The sequence below is a fragment of the Carassius auratus genome, chromosome 46 (genome assembly GCF_003368295.1).
Source record: "Carassius auratus strain Wakin chromosome 46, ASM336829v1, whole genome shotgun sequence".
Lineage (NCBI taxonomy): Eukaryota > Metazoa > Chordata > Actinopteri > Cypriniformes > Cyprinidae > Carassius > Carassius auratus.
In genome coordinates, this window is record NC_039288.1 from 5312815 (window position 1) to 5332511 (window position 19697).

The window sequence follows — 19697 nt, forward strand, 5'->3', positions numbered from 1 at the left end:
CGGGTAGTAATGTTGAAAAGACGGATTCTTTGAAGCGAGTGGTCGTTTTTAAATGAACCGGAAATTCATTCGCCGATTGATGTGTATAGTCGTTCATAAATGTCCCCAAGCGTAAATAATTATTTGATGATTCCAAATGAGTTGAGAGAAATTCAAATCATAATAATAAACATTTCGAGCTTTAACTTGTTTGCAGTGTAACCACTGATCCATATATGTTCTCTATTACAGAACAGTGAAGTGTAACTCAGAATGAGCATGAAGTTTTAAAGTAGTTCTGTAATAATAATAAAAAAGATATATCAAATTCATTGTTTTGAAATGACTAATGATTTGGGATTTTTTTTTCTTTTACTTCAAATTGATGGATTATTAAATGACTCATCTTTCACTTTCTGTATTTAAGATGCGGCCCTCTCAATGACACTTCAGATACTGATGTCTGGTAATTGTTTTATTGTTATGAGCTGCTCACACTTGAAGTATATTTAGGCTTGCGTGTGACAAGCTTATCTCATGGATGACATTATTGTATTTATGCAGAGACCTTTGCATACCTCAAAAACAGGCTGTTGTATCATTAAGTAACATAGTGTTACCCTTAAATGTCATCATTATACTATGGTATCAATACAGTACATTGTTTTTGACTTCTGTGAGTTACTAAAAACAGGCAGTGTCACTATATGACAACACACACTAATAAACTTTAGTTCATCTGTTAATTCTGTACATCAAATCATTTATTTAATGCATTCAAATAAGAACACCACAGGTCTGTTCACGGTTCATAAACAGCAATCTACAGCTTTTAAACAGAATGAAATAAGAAAACCGGAGAAAAAGAATGAATAATTACACTGTACTTAAAATCTTCTTGTTTCTCTTAAATATATAAATATATTTCACTCTTCTTTTTAAATCTTCTCTTCATCTTCCAGTTTTAAGGTAAAGGAGCGGGACTGCTTCCGAAGGAAGAGATACAGCTTTTCATTTAGCCCAGTTAATATGTAACCTACAGAGATTGTCAACAGCAGGTGAACCAGAAACAGGTAGAGCTGAGGACAGAAAACAAAAGAAGACAGAAGGATAATTTAAAATGGCATTCAGAAGGAGAGAATTTTTTAACTTAGCATTTACCTCCCACCAAAAACACCCTAGCAACTATATTAAAATTCTAAAAGCACCTTAGCAACTGCATAGCAATGCCCTTTAAACCACAAACACAAAACTCTGGCACTGTGGTATGTACAAAAGCCATAAGTAAAGTACATTTTCTTCTCTAATCTACTTCTAAAAATGTAGAAAGACTATGTAAAATAAATAAGCATGCTAGGAAAAAAATAATCTGTTTAATTAAACACCCATTGTAGGCTTGAACCCACATGTTTTGCACATGTGGTTGTAAGTATGTGTGTGTGTGTGTGTGTGTGTGTGTGTTACTCACAGGCAGACTATCACAGACAGTTCTGCATGAGGGGAATCACTGAGGCAGTGATTTATGAATATGCAAAAGTGGAATCCGACATCAGGATTGAAGGCACAGAAGAAAGCAAAGAGATTTGTTTCTGCTCAAAGGCCTCTGCAGACACAAACACAAAAACGTAGAAAGGTGAACATGATGTACATCCCACACAAATATTTTGAAGAAGCACTGTAGATCAAATAAAGTACACAAGGTTCAATAATTTGTCTAATGCAATGACAAACATATTTTAAGGGCAAGCGTTCAAATACTGTTGGTTCTTTGTGTGGATCAGATATGGATTCACTCACCATAAAAAACTAGCGTCTGGATTTCTGATTCTGTACAAGAGTCTGGAACAAAAACACCCGCTAAGTACTCCACCCTGTCCTGCATAACAGAATAATATCAGCAACACACAAGCTTTCATCTCAACTTGAGACAGTGTATGGTTATTTAATCATAATATTTGCAATGCATTAAAAATGCAATATTGATAAATAAAACAATTCTAAAATAATAGTAATAATAATAACAATAATAAAAGGAAAAATAAATAAAGAAAAAAAACAATAAATAATACAAAATATAAAAAACATTAAAAATAATGTTAATAAACTGATAAATTATATATATATATATATATATATATATATATATATATATATATATATATATATATATATATATATATGTGTGTGTGTGTGTGTGTGTGTGTGTGTGTGTGTGTGTATATATACACACAGTAGTCCTTTGAAGTGGATCAAAATCTTTCATCAAAGTTGTCCTAAAACCACTTCAAATGTTGACTACTATATACAAATAAACAATTTGATAAAATTATATTATACACAATATTACAAATAAACAGCTCTAAAATATTTTGAACAATATTTCAAATTTTAATAATATTGTTACAAATTTTTAATAAAAACTGAAACACAACTACAAACCATGACCCCCCCCCCACTCCATTCACATGCATGCTTAAAAGTATGGTTTAGTAAAATCTGCCATTATTACTTACTCAAGACTGCATATTTGCTTGGAGCCTCTTTCTGTAATTCCATAAGGAATGCCGTTGTGTCCTCCTTGCATTTTAGCGACACATTCCAGGCACATGAGCCATGGCAAACAAGCAGGCATATCAGTGATGGCACTCCATGTTAACCCTAGCATCTTGTGCAGTGTTTCACAGGTTTAAATATTATGAGATCAGGACACATGATAGGAGAAGAGGTGGACGTCTAACCTGTCGTACTCTCCCACCATCTAAAATGTCCATGCAAATCTAAACGCAACGCTCGTATGATTGTCTGGTCCTCTCACTCAAACCAAACACAGTCGGCCTTTCACCTCAGGGAGGCCGCTGAACAACTCCACACAATCTTTGTTTTGATTAGGAAGAATTCTACTGTATGATATCAAGATAGCTAAGTTTGAATAAAAAGAATAAATAATCTGTACCATGCTATTCACGTTGATTTTATAGTGCTACACTCACACTAAATGTCAACAGCCGTCCATTTAAAGTTGCAGTCGGTTACTTTTGACGCTCTAGCGGTTAATAAACATAACTGCTTGCGTCTTGCGGAAGAACATCGTAGCCGGAACTACTTCTCTCTGTTTATGTCTATGAAGAATCACAACGGTACTGGGTTACTTCTCCGCGGTGCCCCCGAAGCAATCTAAAATAGTCCGAGTATAAACAATTAATAGATTGGTTGTTTCTTACCGGGAGCGGATGAATTTCTGCAAATGGCAATAGGACCACTGGGAGGAGCAAGAGGAGCTTGATTTTTTCACGGATTATCTATCTCATATTCTACTGTCAGGACATAATGACAGGTTTCACAAATACATTTTTAAAAAAGTTACCTACTTCAGCTTTAAGGAAAAAGATAATATTTCAATGAATCCTAAGTAAAACCTCCATTAAGTCTAAGAAAGAGAAATATTTGCCAAGATATGAGGCAAAAAGATGAACATATACATAACATGAAGCACTGAGGAAACATGAACACTGAGAGGAAATTCTATAAAATGCTTAAAGATATTTTTTTCTAACACCCACCACCACCACAAAAGCCCCAGATTTAGAGTGAATAAATAAAAATTTAAAGTCACTGTCTCCCTTGTCAACATGAAAGCACCAATCACATCGCTGCGTTTCACAGTGGTCCCTTATTCTGACTTTAAATTCCCTTGTAGCCATGGTGACCGAGACCAGTGGCTGAAAGGAAATTGCTTTCAGGCTAATTAAAATGAGGCAAAGCGAGAGCTGAAGCACACAGACTTCAAACCAGTTTAGACATGTTAGATATTTTGTGTATGTATCATTTATTAATGATAATGTTGTTTGCACAGACATGGAACAAAGTCTACCGAACATCAGCAAGACATTCTAGAAAACAGAACAACCATCCACCATGAATGGCTTCTTTCATGCACATACTGTATGCGTCCTCGAAGGTAATCATTTTCCAAAGGAAATGCAAAGCAAAATACGGAGTTGAGGACAAATGAAGATCTCGAACTAGAACTGAGCTCCTCGAAGTGAAACGTTGAAATTAAAAGCTGCAGCTGAGTTAGAGGGGGAAAAAATGCAATTGAAAATGCCCTAGAAATAAAAATAAAAAACAAGAAATTTTACAGCGTGTTCCACAATTTTAACAAAACATTAATTTATGGTGAAGGCCGAATTTGTTGCTATATTTTTTCCCTTTTCACACTTAGCATGTGAGTCAGTGAAACACCAAACTAGAGACTTTTCCACGGTATGCTGCTCAAAAAAAAAAAAAAAAAAAAAAAAATTAACAATTTTAGTATACACTCTAGTACTTTAGTATACTAGCAAGAACGTGAAAACACGCAACTATTAGCGGGGCGTCCTACTTTGGAGTTCATGTGTAAAGGAACTTTTAAATAACTGATTTTAAATAAATCAGGCTAAATGGACATATTCAGGATTCGTTTCAGTTGTATCTGCAGGGCAAAGTGGTTTTGGATTCAAATCACAAATAACAGCTTCCCAAAGACCGAAAAAATCCAATGAGCATGAATCTGAAATATGGTTCTTGATGGGTTGAGACACTGTAGTGTGACAATAATCCAAAACACAAATGCAATCAAACATAAGTTATGATTTGGAACAAGCTGCCCGAGAAGAAATGAACTGAGGAGAATCGTTCGGCTGTGAAGTTAAAAATCACATATGTATTCCACACGACCTCTTGGCAGTGGCTGAGATAGGCTATATAAATTTAAATAACGACTTTCATGTCTTGTTCTTCTGTAGTGCTAAATTAGAGTAGTTTTGAATAGACGACTAATTCACGAAACAGAAATGCACCATAAAAAAAGCTTTCAGGCTCAATTCCACATCCAGTTCTTCCGTCGAACGCCATTCCCGGCTGCTTTAGGAGACGGTATTCCTGCTTGGGTTGTAGGTTGCGGACTGATTGTCCTTTTAGAGTGCAATGTGTCTCACCGAGAGGTGTAACTGTGACATTCTGTGCACTTTGTTTTAGCAGCAGTTCGGAAACTGGGACCGAAAGCATCCCAAGACTGAGACAGCCGTTTGGACAGCATCTGTTCCCACGAGAAAACACAAGAACTCTCTAAAATAGAAAATAATAAGGAATCTATAAAAAAGGTCTACCCAACACGCGTACAAACAACTATCATAAAGTATACAAAATGTTCTCATAGATAATTAAATACACATAAATCAGTTTTTTATATATTACACTTCTTTAAACAAACATTCTGTGTATAGATTTATACATTTGGTATATATATATGTATATATATATTCATGTATACGTATGCACAACAAATGAGCATACAAAAAGGCCAGAATAAAGAAAAACGATGTAAAACGCTTCTATACGTTCTATATTACAACATACAGACAAATAAATAAAAAATGTTTTTTGTTATAATTCCTTGCAAAGCAACATCCATCCACTAGTGGGCACTACCTCGCTCTTACTTCTCAGCTGCACTCAGCCGTTTGGACTTAATGAAGGCCATTCCGTGTGTCCGCATGTGTGTGTTCACGGCTCCCTCGGTTTCAAACGTTTTTGAACATACTTTACATTGAGTATCTGGGATACCGTCGTTGGTGTCCGGGTTGGGCGTGTTCTCTTGTTGCTCGTTGCGTCGCCCGAGTCCTTGGGGCTCCTTCAACTTGTGCACGATGAACAGGTGTCGGGCGAGGGAGTTGTGTGAGGTGTAGCACAGGCCACATTCGCGGCACTGGTAGGACGAGACGTCAGTCTTGTGCTGGGGAATGTGCTCGTGGAAACACACAATGTCCTCTGTGGTGAAGCTACACACTGCGCATTTGTGTGTTTTGAAGACGTTGATCTTGAGCTTCTTTAGAGGTTGTGAGGATGAGCTCTTGGACCGCTGAGCAGAAGTCACCTCTCCTCCGGCCTCCTCCACTTCCTCTTCCCTCTCAGCGTCTTCTTCTTCGGAGTGGAGCTTTCGTTTAGGACTGGGGACCTGAAGATACAAAATTTCATGTTTTCTATATTATTTAATTATTTTGAGATAGAAGTAAAATTCACAAAGAAATCTAGAGAAAAATTAATTAAGCAAAATTCAAAATAGTTTTGATGACTACCAGTGGCTGTGTGTGGTATGACGCCCTAAATAAAATCTCACAGGAACATAAATTTTTTTCATATCAACTTCAAATTTGTAACATAACTTATTTAGACACAAGGCTTTAATTTAGGGTAAAACCTGCTATGTAAAATATTTATAATAAATAAAATAAAATTAATATAGCGCATATTATTTACAGTACATTTAAACTTCTATAACTTTTTGATACTTAAATATTTTGAAAAAATTCCACGTTTGTTAAAATCCGCTAATTTTTTCTTTAAAAAGGGACCAACCTTAGGTATATATTCCAAAGTGTTCATAAATTACAGCAATTTAAGTTTGGATAGTGTACTTTAATGCCTATTTAAAAAATGGGGGTGACAGTTAAGGGGTTAAAAAATTTAGCTGCTAAATATTTTCAGACATTCGTAAGTGATAATGACAGATATTATATAAAAAATCTTACTGACTGAATGGTTGTGTTATGCAACAGTCCCAGTCAATACAGATCCAAAGGAGCAAGTCTGTTCACTGGTTACCTGTTCTTTGTCTGGGACGGCCTCTGTGCCGCTGGAATCTGCCGGAAGATTGGCCTCTGTGTCTTTGATGCCATGCATCAACTGAATGTGTTTCTCTAGCAGCAGTCTTTTGGTGAAAGTGCGACTGGGTTCTGGGCAGTGTCTGAGGAGACCCAAGAGAGATCTGTTTGACGCTCGTAAGTGTCTGTGATTCGTTTTGAAGTAAAATGAAGTGTCTTAAGCTTGAACATGCAGAATTGTGAATTCACAAGCACAGATGAAACTAATGGACATTCTGATGGGTCCGGAAACACATGATACTCACGGACATGAGTAGACCTTCCGTAGACCCTTGTGTTTGATTCGGTTGTGTCTACATAAACTGTGAGAGGAACTGAAAGACTTTTCACACTGTCGACACGGATGCTTTTTCAGTTGCTGGTGAAGCAGAAAGGAGAAAGATTCTTTATAATCATGCCGATATGTGTGCAGTGATGTACATGAATTCAGCACGGTGTGCTAAAGCCCTGGGTCTCAATCATGAGACTCACGGTTTTGAAACATTATTAAAAAAGCTCTGTTTTACCTTCCCATGCTCTCTTTTCATGTGGGAGATGAAGACTTCTCTCTGTGTAAACAAGCGGTCACACTCCCTGCAGGTCCAGCCAGGGCAGGAGGTGGACAATGCGGCTTTTTTAGGAAGGTCTGTCCCATTACTATTCTTTTTTGTTGGGGATGCTGGCTTCCTCTCTCCCTTCTCAAGGCTGTCGATAGAGACGGTCTCTTTGTTGTTGGTATTAGGGCTCATGGAATTGGTAGGTTTGGAGCTGAGAGGGAGATTGATGCCCAGATTTGGAGGGCCCTCGATAGTCTTTAAGATGCCGTGCATGGACTTGAAAGGAATAATAATTTTAAGATTAATAAATTGTTTTATATGTATTTTTATATGTAATTTGATCATGTCATGAATACATTTCAATGACCTGTTGATACAATATGTGATGGCATATGACAATTAATAATAATTCCCACTGATTTATTCCCATACTTTAATATGATCCAACATGAGCTGTTTTTGGGCGTAGTGCAACGAACAGTCCGGACACTTGAAGACAGACACCTTCTGACTGGAAATGTGCTGGTCAAAGTGCGTGTAGAGCAAAGTCTGCTGGGTAAAAACGGTGTCACACATGGAACACTTGTAGATCAGCCTGCAAAACAACACATAGCAGTGAAGAGACTACTTTCTAAAATGCTAGGTTGCTTGCTTTAGCTTGTGTAGGTGTTCATTCCTACTTCTCATTACAAGGTTCAACACCTCAGTCCGAACAAAACAAACATTTTCTCTCTCGCTAGAATAACTGTTGTGTTGAAGGAATTATGATTGTTGTAAGCGCCATACTGAAACTTGCATTAAAGGCTTGTGTTGTCAATAAGCCAGCTGATCAGGTTTCCAAAATGGTTATAGGTAACACTGGAAGTGCAAACAAACCATCTGGCCTTTTCATTAAAAAGTGCGGATGAACACAACAGGCCTTCTCAGGGCTGGTGGGGTTCAAAGAGAGGACACAGCAAATTAAAGCCACTGTGCATAATTTCTTTCTGCTCCTGAAAAGGTCAGTAGCATTTGAGTTCTAAAGGAACTGATTTGACACACCTATTGAGTTCCCCTCAATTCTACTACAACTAAGAATTATTGCAAGCTTGTTTTGTCATGAAGATGGCAGTGTTTAGTGCCAAGCATGCGTTTGCACCATAAGAAAATAACGTGGTAGCTGGATAGTGTTTTATTTTATTCAGAAATGCATAATCCCCAAACCATAAATACCTATCAGTAACACCTGCAATGAACATTATTACACAGCTCTATTAAATACTTGATTCTAATTGATCAATCACTGCAGTCTAAGGTCAGACTGCTCTATTGTATAACTAAACATTTTCCAAGAAACAAAGCTGTGCAAGCTGCATGTCACAGTCTTTCGTCTCACATAATACAATTACTTCAACTTAAATCAATATTTCATGTCTATTTACTTATTTGGTAAGTAATAAATAGAATATAAGATCTGATGACCCAGTTGGGTTTATTTTGGTATAATGAAAGGCTATTTATACATTATCGCTAACTTAACCATCTGGTTTCTAAAATAAATTGGTTCCATCTTTGGATAAAGAAGAAGTCATGAATCACAAAGACACTATTTTATTAATTCTACGAATTTATAAAGAAAAGACTTACTTGGGCTCTCCAATTTTGACTCCTGGATGCTGGGTGTAGGCATGGGAATGTGTACCGGGGGCCGATTTAAAAGCCATGGGGCAGATGGGGCATTTGTAGAAGATTTCACAGTGGGATCCCTGAATGTGTGACTTGAGAGCAGCAACGTCAGCGAAGATGACACTACAGTGAACACAGCTATGACCAAAAAAGAAAAAAGAAAGTGGTACTCTTGAATATAACCTAACCCTTTTTTTGTTTCCATAACTGATGCCAGTCACCTTTAATGCAGCATCAGTCATGGGCGAATGGCAGAATAATGACAGTGAATAGCTCCATGATTGCCGCTTTGAAAGCATGACTAGTCTTCATTTCATGTTCCACTCAAAACCAATTAAACACTTAGGCACATTTTGTATTTCAATTCACGTCTTATGCATAAATAGAAGCTTTGATGTCAACTCAGAAATAAGAACATAGACTGAGGTCAGTAAAGGTGACATACACTCATCATAGAATTTGCTTCAATACTCAAACTTAGTTTGTGATTCAATACTCTCACAATATTTAGTTCTTGTAAAAGAATACCTGATATATCAAAATAAGTTTTTCATATCCACAATGCATGTTATCATATTTTTTTTTTGTTAGACTTTGTTAGTTATACTCTGGCATGATGCATTGTTACACTCCTAGTGGCCAGTAAAGATAATTACACAGTTTTGCTGATCTCTGGTTAAGGTAAAAATTCTCCAGTATTTAGCATTAAAAAAAATAAATGAACATTTCATTTACTTGCAAAGAGGTCATTTCTCAGAAGGTCATTCTTTTTATTTTAGAGAAGCATACAATACTAACCGGTAGCCCACTCGACGTGTATAGTGCAGGCAGTTCTTGGTCACATGAGACTGAAAATGGACTGATCGACAGATAGCTCCACATTCAGGGCAGATATATGGAGACTTGTGCTGATGGATCCGCTGATGGGAAGCAAAGCTACACTGGTTTGGCAGTAGCATTTGGCAAATGGTGCAGGTTTTCTGTTTCAGTTGAAAGAAATGCACAAGCAAATTATTCAAAATGTCTTTAACACAACTTTTAACTACTTCTGTAAATAAAAGAAGACGCCAGTATTGTACTTGAGTCTGACCCTCTTCTGGGGCCAGTTGAAGAAACTGCTTAGACTTGTTTTAAAAAGTTAGCCATATAATTTATTTTCTCCTAGACTGGTCATTATTGTTTAACATCAGTAATAAATGTTGATTGGCCAAATGTTAATCAGAAAGGTTAGACTATCTCTTGGCCCCATGTCTTGTTCTTGACCTGAACTCAACCTGTCTCGACCTGGACTTAGAAACAAATAAACTGGTCTCGACTACAATGCTGATAAAGTTGATGACCATTTCAGCTCTTACATCACAATTAATCTATGTACCCACCTGTCCACTGGATTCAGGAGCCTGCTGGTAATGCATTGCAAGAGATGACTCTTCTTGAAATGTCTCATTACATTCCAAGCACTTTAGACTCGATCTGCAGACCTTGGAGACATCCTTATCTAGGGGCATGGCAGCCACAACAGGAGCTGAAGAGGGTGCAGAGATCACCGTGGTTGGGTTTACTTTCCCTGGACTCCCCACTATGGAGGATCCAAGGTTAGTTGAAGAGGTGGGAGCACTGGAAGTTACTGATGGCGCAATGATCATCTGGTCAGCTGGAATTGGCTTCAGGATGAGATGAGAACACTGCATGACAACCCCTTTGTCTTTGTGGCCCCTAGCATGTGACAGAAGACTGCACTTGTTGTAGAAGACTAGGTTTTTGGCGCAGTGGTTGCAAGTGACCTCAATGCGGACACTTCTGCGGTCAAAATGTTGAGTGAGGCTTTTTTCCAGGGCAAAAGAATCACCACATTCCAAGCATTTGTATCCTCGGGATGGTAAAGATATACAGGCAGAAATCGGAGGGCTGAGATTTGGTACATACACTGGCACAGGGTTAATGCTACTCAAAACTTTATTGAAGGCCTCTACTACTGAGCTCTGGGAGCTGGTTAGGACCTGGACACGAGACACTTTCTTCTGTTGTTGCTGGGCCAACATGGCTTGCTTGATGGGTTGTTGGGGCTTGGTCAGAACCTGGTGGAGTTCAGCTGCTGATGCATTCTGAGGCAAGAGATTTAAGTTGGTTAGGTGGACAGTCTTTGGCACAAGTTTGGTGTTTGTTAGGCTGGAAGCAGGCACCATGACAGTTTGTTGCTGAATGGCAGTAGCAGCTTTAAGGATGGCACTGCTGGCACTCTGAACAGATGCCGCTGGTATGACAGTGGCCTTTACAGTCGTATTGTTGGCAAGTTTCAGGTTAATCACTTGGGAACCTGCCGTCTTAACGGCTGAGACAGGTAAGAAGGCAGTGGCCACGGGCTTGATGGTCATTTGTTTAGTTACCTCAATGGCAGAGCCTCCAGAAGTTGCTACTACTGTGGTCGGCAAAGTTCTCGTGGGAGAAGAGAAAACAGAAGGCGAGGTTGAAGAGGACAGCAGAGAAGAGACAACATTGGGTGAAGAATCAATACCTTTCTTCAAGACTTCAGGATCAAACTCGGGCAGAACTCTGGTAACTGTCCTCTTGATCTGCCCCGAAGATGTCTTGATCGTTTTAATGCGGACTTTGGGAATGACTGGTATAGATCCTGCTGGAGATACAGGAGACTCTTTGCTGCTGCTTTCACTGGTAACACTGCAAGGACTCTCGGGCTGTTTAGAGATCACCTTCTTGCCAAGCTCCAGAGCTGACTCCTGCTCTGGTGATTTATCCGTATCCTTTGGGATCTCTTTAGCCTCTCTGGGTGAATCTCGAGATGTGGCTAGGGATTCTGGAGACATTGCTTCTGAGCAAGCTTTCTTTGCACTAAGTGCTGCAATTGCAGCAATGCAGGATGAGAGCTTTGCAGATGATTTGGCCTTGGCTTGGGAGAGGTTGGTCACATTCAACTCAACGACTGGTTCTTCAGGCTGTTTTGCTTGGGATCTTTCTTTGGAGTGCTCCTCAGTTTTTCTTGGTTTTTGAGATTCATAGCCATTTGCACTACTATTGTCAACTTTCATGTGATTGTAATTGCCATTTGTTTTTGGCCTAGATGGTCCATCTGGTTTGGGGTGTTGAGAACGAGGCTCTTCCGTTTTTGCACTCAGACCGGTTAGAGGGTTTGGTCTAATCTGTAAATTACTTTGCTTGTCAGCAGGGTCATCTACTTCAATCTTGTCATCATCATCAAACTCTTCTGCACTAGAGATGGGACTGAACTGGTTGAATGTGGAGATGTTTCCTGCCATCCCTTTTTGAAGCTTCTCGCTCTCTTTGTTGTATCTGTTGGGTGACACGTGCAAAAAACCATTGTGCAGTCCATTTCCAACAGTGGGATGGACATCCTTTTCTGAGAGATGTTCAGTGGCATCAAAATTCCGGACGTTCTTAACAATAACACTAACCCCAACATCTGGACCAGAGGAGACATGGGAGTCCTCTTCATGGTTGGCATTATGTTTGAGTTGTCCCTCATGGTCATCATGACCAGACTCAATGGCAGCCTTGGGATCAACCATATCAGGTATGTCAAAGGCCGCAAGCAGATCATCAAAGTCTGGGGTTTTCATGTCACCCATGGTGTTATGAGAATGAGCTAAACTCCTTTGAGAAACAAGGGAAAGACATTCCATATTACAATTTGAAAAGTAAAAAACTAATTAGACTGTGTTGAAAGGAAAGCAGCAAGAAGAGCTTAAAGCCTATAAAAATAATAAATTAAAGACAAAAAAGATATTATTGACAAAACTTACACACAAGTACTTATTATATATAAATCCAGGGTTTCCCATGTATTGATTTTTTTTGTGGTAGCCCATCAAAATATCAACATGGACCACCACAAATAGATTTTCCAAAATGCTTTGACTTTGTTGAATAAACATGAGCTCTGCACGTTTCAAAATCAAAACAAGGCATGGGTTGTTTTTATATGAATTTAGCATATTTGAAGAGAACTGATTGACGTTAGAAAAGTTTTGATGTCATTTTAATTTTATCTTTCCTATAATGGCTGATAGAGTAGCATGGCTGCTTTGATTACAGCCGTCACTGGGGAAACCGCTATTTCTCCCAGTCTTTAAGCGCCTCCTGCTGGCAGATAATGATTTTGCACTTTCAATAAGCCTTCTGTTTTATATTTACATTATACACATATAAATTTCCACCAAGGAAAAGGCCACCACACATGGGGTTCAAGTCTGTGGGAAACACTGAAATCCATTGCTCAGTGTCTTCAAGACTCTACAATTTTGAATGTAAGAAGCTGCACCATGTTTAAAAAATTCTGACATGGCATACTGTAAACAGGCTACCAGTAAATACATCTGTATATAAAAGGCTCTGAAATGGTAAGAATGGTTCAAATATAGAACATAAACTAAACATTAAAAAGGAGAGAAACAGAAATCTGTATCTTTGGTTTTATATTTTTCCTAAAGAAAGTCAAAATGTTGAATTAATTAAGCCTGAGCATGTTTTGTCCTTTTTTTTTTTGTTAATAAAATGTTAATAAATTAAGTAATTTGTATACTCTAAAAAGTAACAAATAAAGGATTTAAATACAGGAAATTAAAAAAAGGTTTTAGTATATATATATATATATATATATATATATATATATATATATATATATATATATATATATATATATATATATATATATATATATATATATATATATATGTTATGTGAAATAATAAATTTTGTGAAACATAAAAAATTTTCCCCTGAATCATTTACTTTTGTGTTTATTTTTTACAGATTTGGTCCTCAGAATTGATCTTACAATATTAATATTAACTAAAAACCCAATCACAAATTACTTAAAAATCACAAAGAAAATAAAGCTGTATCGTGCTAGTAAGGTTAGCCACCCCCCATTACTCCTGTTACTGCTGCTTTTAGTGAAATGGAAGAGAGCACTGCAGTCCTGCCTCCATTACAGCTAATAACATCTGCACGCACAGGGTGTGCAGGGCCAAGACGGCCTTCCCCACACACAATGGAGCCAATGGGGTAAGGCATGTAAGCAGAGAAGGAGCAGCAAACAAAAGACAGAAAAAGACAGAAAGAAATAACACAGGGACAAACAGGACTTTAATGAAAGACATTAAGCTGTTGAAGCCAGTATGGGACCTAAACACATTTACAGCCGAGCAGCCTGGTTTCAAATCAGAGTATCGCTCACAGGAAAACAACTGTGATTCTTGGGTCTCTATCCGAGGCCTTTAAAATCAGGCAACTGTATGACGCAGTAGTAATAAAAAAAGAACACACACACACACACATGCAAACATATATAAGTTGAAACATGCAAATGAACCACTCCTCACCCTCTGTGTTCCGACAACTAGAGCAAACAATCTTGCTTTCCTTCCCTTCTTCCTTCCTTCCTTCCTCTCACCACCTCCACAACAAAACACCACCACCACCACCCTCCTCCTCCTTTCTCCCTGACAGCAGAGGGGAAAAAAAAATCCACTTTTTGCACAAGGCAGGGCCCGTCAAGAAACAATCCACCAGGAGGAAAGGCACGCCAGAGACCATTCTGATTGGTGACCACCATGAATAACAGCACATAGTGACCCACAGTCACCATATCTGCTCAGCTCCCATGGCTGCCTCCCGGCCCTGATGTGCATAACCGTCTGGAGGTGTGCAAAGACCGCCTCTCTACCGTCCCTGCTCTGGGCTGTGTCACTCCTGAAGACCCCTTTGCCATTTTTGCTGCCATGAAGCAGTCAGCTATCTGCCTGTAGCACAGTGACTGTATTGTTTCCGAGCCTCCTCGTCTGCCTCAAACCGGTTTCAACCGGTTCCGGTCACCCTGCATAACGTGTGTGCTGCAGTGCAGCCACACTGGAGACACAGAAGCCGGCCGTTTCTTCATCAAATCTTCAATATTCCTGCAAAATATTCCTGTTTTGAGTGTGTGTTAATATCATCGAAGAGGTTTGTGTTCAGAATGCGTGTGCAGTTCACGTTGCCGAGCCGAATCAAACGCTAGGCCTGAAAAACACAAACTATGGAGGACATTTATGAAAAATACATGCACACCAGAGGCTGGTTTATATGGATGGATTGATGAATGAATTAGAGAAGGAAAAACTGAAAAGTCAAAAAGCAGATGCACATTCCAGAGGAAAACCACAAGCACTGTGTAAACCAAAACCACAAGATGAGCACCGTTTCCTGACATAAGAAAACAAGACAGAGATAGTAAGTAGAATTTAAACAGGCTCGGTACCTGACCTCTTTTTGATTGTGCCTCTCGGTTTTACCCCATTCTGCAGCACTGGACTGCTTCTACTTCCTTCTCTGCCTCCCCTCTTCCTCTCTCTCTCTCTCTCTCCCTCACTCTCACACTCTCCATGGTCCCTGTTCCTCTCTTCTAGCCAGTGTCCCTGCTTCCTCCTCTCGCCTTTTCCCCAGAAACACGGATCTTTGTCAATTAAAATCGGCTGCTCGTCCCCTAATCCTCCAGCCCTGGGCAACCATGTCCGGTCTCTGCCAAGCGAGATAGAAAACAAAGGCCGTGACACATAGAAGAACACACACACACAGAGACACACAAACAGGGAAAAAGCAGGCTCTCGCCCTACCCAGCTTTGCCCCGGCTCTACTACCGGGAATCTTCGTGGAGAGGCTTATGCAAGACGTCAGTCCAGCCAGGCCCCATTCTGTATGAGTGTGATTTTTTTTTCCCCTTCACTATGAGCCTGCTGGTTCCTGTTCTATAGGTCACTCTCTCCTCTGCAGATGCACAAGGCAGTGCAGGGAGGAAGGGGGCAGTGTTCTGACAAGCAGCCCTGGCCTTTTGTCTTTGCGTGCACTTGTTGGGGGGAGGGGGATGAGTCTCTGGCTCAAGACTGCAACCAGCTGCTGCAGCCAAAGAAGACAAGCAGATTCGAGTAGAGACAGAGAAACAGCGAGAGAGAGAGAGAGAGAACTGGGCAGAAAGGAGAGGTGGAGAAAAAAAAAGAGGGAATATGAGACGGTACTGGAAGGAGGGGTGTAAGGGGAGAAGGGAATCTTCTGGAATGACGTTTGCAGAGAGACTGTGAGCAGGAAGAACAAAGGCCCACGATGGCATTGGCTAGCCTGCAGTCAAATCATGTATGTGTGTTGTTTTTTCATGCCGGTGCATAGAGAATCATTCTATCCAATAGTCTAAGCATATTTGTAGCATTTTTTAAGAACCTCTTTGAGACCAACAATAGCTTTAGCGATATTACAGTAATCATTCAATAAAGTGATGGTGTTGTTTTCTTAAATTAAGGCCATGTGGTACCATTTACTATGCTGCAAATAAGAAAAAAAAAATAGGCACTACATATTCGTGTTTCTGCAGTCTGGCTTTTGCCAAGCAAACGAACTAATCTGAGACACCCTAACAGTGCAGAAAAATGCTAATGTCAAGACCAATCAAATGCTAGACAAAACAGTCCATGAACTTATGAACTCACTTGTCACTTATCAGTACAAAGCAAATTGCATTTTTTTAAGTCAATATAAATTGCTGTTGTTATTTTACTATTTTAAAAAGTCAAAACAAACTGCCGTTTGCAACCTTTTGCACTTCCCTAATCTGATATGAAATGGAATATTTAAAATATTTAATAAGATTTTATACATTGGTATTTGAGAGGACTGAAAGTATAAAACTGAAACGAATGCAAATTTACAAAACACAATGCCTCGATAGTGGTTTGGCTGTTGGTTAGCATTATTTACAATTTTTTTTTTTTTTTTGTGAAAAATCATTGATGATATGAAAAAAAATATTGAAAATCAAGATATAGAATCAATTTTGATTCCCTGCTGACTTCAAATAAAGAAAGCTTTATTTCACTAATTGGTAATTCAAATTTATACTCTAAGAAATTTTTTACAGACTATTCAATATTTAAGACTATTAAAATATAAAATATTTAAATTATTAAAAAACAGGACTTGATCTTATCCAATCGGAATTCACTGCACTGTGAAAATAAAGTAGGGATTACATACCAGTAGGCAGCCAAACTGAATGAAAGTTTACAAAAACGTAGTTGTTTGGCTATTTGTTAAAATTATCCAATAGCGTTGCATGGCCTATGTGATGTCATCAACCATAAAGTTGTTTCACAAGATAAGCAGGTTAGGGCATTTTGATTAAATATTAGATGTAACATAAACTACATATATTTTATGAATATATATACAGTGTGTGTATATATATATATATATATATATATATATATATATATATATATATATATATATATATATATATAGTCAAAGAAGCTTTATCTGTACAAGCAACATATGCATTAGGAAAGTAAAAGAGTTTGAATTAATGTTGTTTTTAAAGAAAATTTTGGAGGTTGTTCATCATGGCCTACATGAGGCTTCTTTAGCCCTGGCCCCTGAACCATTTACAGCGCAGTGAGCGGTTCACTTCTGATAACTTCTGCAATGAGAAGAACATGACTGCATGTAGCGATTGCACAACAAACTGACAGACTCAAAGTACAGCGAACAAAATCCCTCATTCAAACCAGAAAACCACAATGGCAGCAATGCTACGGACAATAAACGGATGTATGCTCTCCACTCCCCATTATCAGCAACCCTCCTGGCCTTCCACAATGACAGCTATCAGAAGGACCCATTCAAAGAGCAAAGAACAGATGCTGACCTACCTGTGGGTTATTGTAAGAAAGGGATGGGTCTCAATTCTCAGCAGGGCAGCAAAAGCAAATTTCAAAGGCATGAAGGCCAGCCATGATTCTTGCTGCTGCACCACCAAATTCAGCTATGAACAGCACAACCTAGAATGAGAGAGATCATCAGTGTGCATGAAAGAGGGACTCAGGAATACATTGCAGTGCTGTCAAAAAGAATTGCAAGACGTTACTCATGGGTGCAAGCAGCCCTCATGACATCCCAGTACTAAAATGATCGAGAATGCATGGCTTTCCCCCTGCCGAACATAGCAGTAAGACATGGAGAGGGTGCTGCCCACCCCCCGAGATGTTAGCGCAGTCACATGACCGCCAGTGTCTTATTGATGCCATATATTGTGCCATGATACTGCCAGCTGCAACATTATTGTTACATTCGACTTTCAAAACGTTCTATGACGCCACCACAGAGTTCTCGCAAAGCGCAGAGTATTTATCCGCTCTTATTAAAAGAACAAAGAAGGTTTTTTTTTTTTTTTTTTTAAATCGCTTTTGTTTTTCATTTCGGAAATGTTCTCTCAAAGATTGCCCATGTATTTCTAAAACGTTTCGGTATGAAACAATTTACGTCATATAACCATTTGTTTTGTACTTGAATGCTTTAATACCTTGAGCTGAGATTTTTTTTTTTTACTTTCAATCCCACAAACCCTTGCGATTGACACAGCGGCATGATTAAACGACTCGGTTCTTTCGAACAGCTCGTTTCTAAATTGATTCAGTGAATCTTTTACGACGCCACTGTATCGTGTGCTTCTGGCGTGGCATATAACGTGCTCAAAAAAAACAAACAAACAAACAAAAAAACTTCTGTGTACTCATAAAGTGATGTTCCTTAATTATAAAGTTTTATTTCATGTGTTCTGTGGCATTTTGCTGCGGCCATGATTTAAGTTTTCAAAAAGAACAAATGTTCAAAATCATGGCTGAAAGGGATTTGGACGTTTTAATAAAATGTTAAATCCAACTCTGTTTGTATTCGTGCATTCAGCTGTAATCATATTTCCCTTATTTATTTAGAAATGTTATGTTGTTTGGCAACTTGGGAGTGATTTTTTACACGTTTTATCCGCATCATCAGTCAAATTCTCTACCATCCGATCATCCATCGGCGGTTTGTTAGGAATTTAGCCTATGTTAAGTCAGTCAATATAGTTTCAAACAATGATCCGACTCATAAGAACGATTCATTCACCGCACTTGGAAAAGAAAATCTTCAGTTGGTAAAAGATTTTAGATCAAACATCATTGATCGCGTTATCAAAGCAAGTCCGTACAATTCATTTACGTTCTCCTGTATTAACAACATTATGGCAAAATGATGGAACATTATTTAAGATTCCCATGGAAATTAGTGGATTGTTGATTTTGAGCCCCACTTACCCATGAATCACCGCGGTGATCCCTATATTCGCTCCTTATAATCTTCAAGGTCGGAATGAATATCTAAACATGCTCCTCTTAAAACAGATTTTTAATATAATATTCAGCTGTTTACATGTTTCTTAACATCATACGTTTACGTATACTGTGTTTGTGGGGGGCAGCCACCCAGTTCAGCTCCTCATAAGACCAAACTTGATTCCCAGAAGTCTTTGCTGCACACATCAGCAATGTCCTGGTAAATAAACAGGAGTCTCTAGTAACATAAACAATCTAAACATTATTAATATGTCTATAGGCCTAAATAATTGTGAATACCACGTTTGTGGACACAATCACGCAAAAACATAAAAAAAATAAAAAAATAAAAAAAAACTTGAAAAAATTATGATATTACATATTAGTCATTTTTAGTCAAAACGCAACCATAATAGTCCAATATAGTAGCCTAAAACTTTGACAGAATTAAGGGAAACTTTACCTGGATGTTTTTAAGGCTAGAGAAGTGTTGGCCTTTTTTAATTTCTAACCATTTCATATTTGCATTTTTTTTTACATTATGAAATTATTATAAATCATTAAACTGTGACTGAGCTTTTATTATTAAACGTTAAAGTGTCATATTTAAGTTTTTGTCCTTGTCTTGACATATCCTCTGGTCAACTGCAACCAGAGTTTGT

General features: G+C 38.4%; 1 protein-coding gene and 1 long non-coding RNA gene across 9 annotated transcripts; both read right to left on the minus strand.

Annotated features, from left to right (window-relative positions):
* Positions 1–432: 432 nt before the first annotated feature.
* On the minus strand, positions 433–3107 carry LOC113063939 (uncharacterized). The gene is made up of 4 exons (XR_003278756.1): positions 2493–3107; positions 1777–1855; positions 1448–1582; positions 433–1058 (listed from the first exon to the last, which is right to left on the minus strand). It is a non-coding gene; the product is annotated as an uncharacterized LOC113063939 (long non-coding RNA).
* Positions 3108–3786: 679 nt separating this feature from the next.
* Positions 3787–19194, minus strand: LOC113063940 (zinc finger protein 532-like). Of its 8 annotated transcripts, none has more exons than XM_026234406.1 (11): positions 19018–19194; positions 17593–17721; positions 15161–15415; positions 10261–12511; positions 9680–9861; positions 8843–9019; positions 7649–7811; positions 7187–7492; positions 6926–7038; positions 6622–6763; positions 3787–5974 (listed from the first exon to the last, which is right to left on the minus strand). In XM_026234406.1, the coding sequence occupies exons 2-11, from the start codon at positions 17661–17663 to the stop codon at positions 5456–5458; spliced, it is 4179 nt and encodes a 1392-aa protein (XP_026090191.1). In that variant the 5' UTR covers positions 17664–17721; positions 19018–19194; the 3' UTR covers positions 3787–5455. The 8 variants fall into 8 exon arrangements, with proteins under 8 accessions (XP_026090191.1, XP_026090190.1, XP_026090195.1 ...); XM_026234405.1 differs by lacking the exon at positions 19018–19194 and adding an exon at positions 17808–17929; XM_026234410.1 differs by lacking the exons at positions 17593–17721; positions 19018–19194 and adding an exon at positions 15511–16117 and having other exon boundaries at positions 15156–15415.
* Positions 19195–19697: the final 503 nt, after the last annotated feature.

Bases quoted from the DNA above. Each gene is read 5' to 3' on its own strand.
- LOC113063940 (XM_026234406.1), bottom strand. From the start codon at position 17,663: ATGCCTTTGAAATTTGCTTTTGCTGCCCTGCTGAGAATTGAGACCCAT. The intron at 15,416-17,592 runs GTAGGTCAGCAT...CTCGCTTGGCAG, and splicing joins TTTCTTACAATAACCCACAG to AGACCGGACATGGTTGCCCA. The intron at 12,512-15,160 runs GTCAGGTACCGA...TGTTTCTCAAAG, and splicing joins AGAGGCACAATCAAAAAGAG to GAGTTTAGCTCATTCTCATA.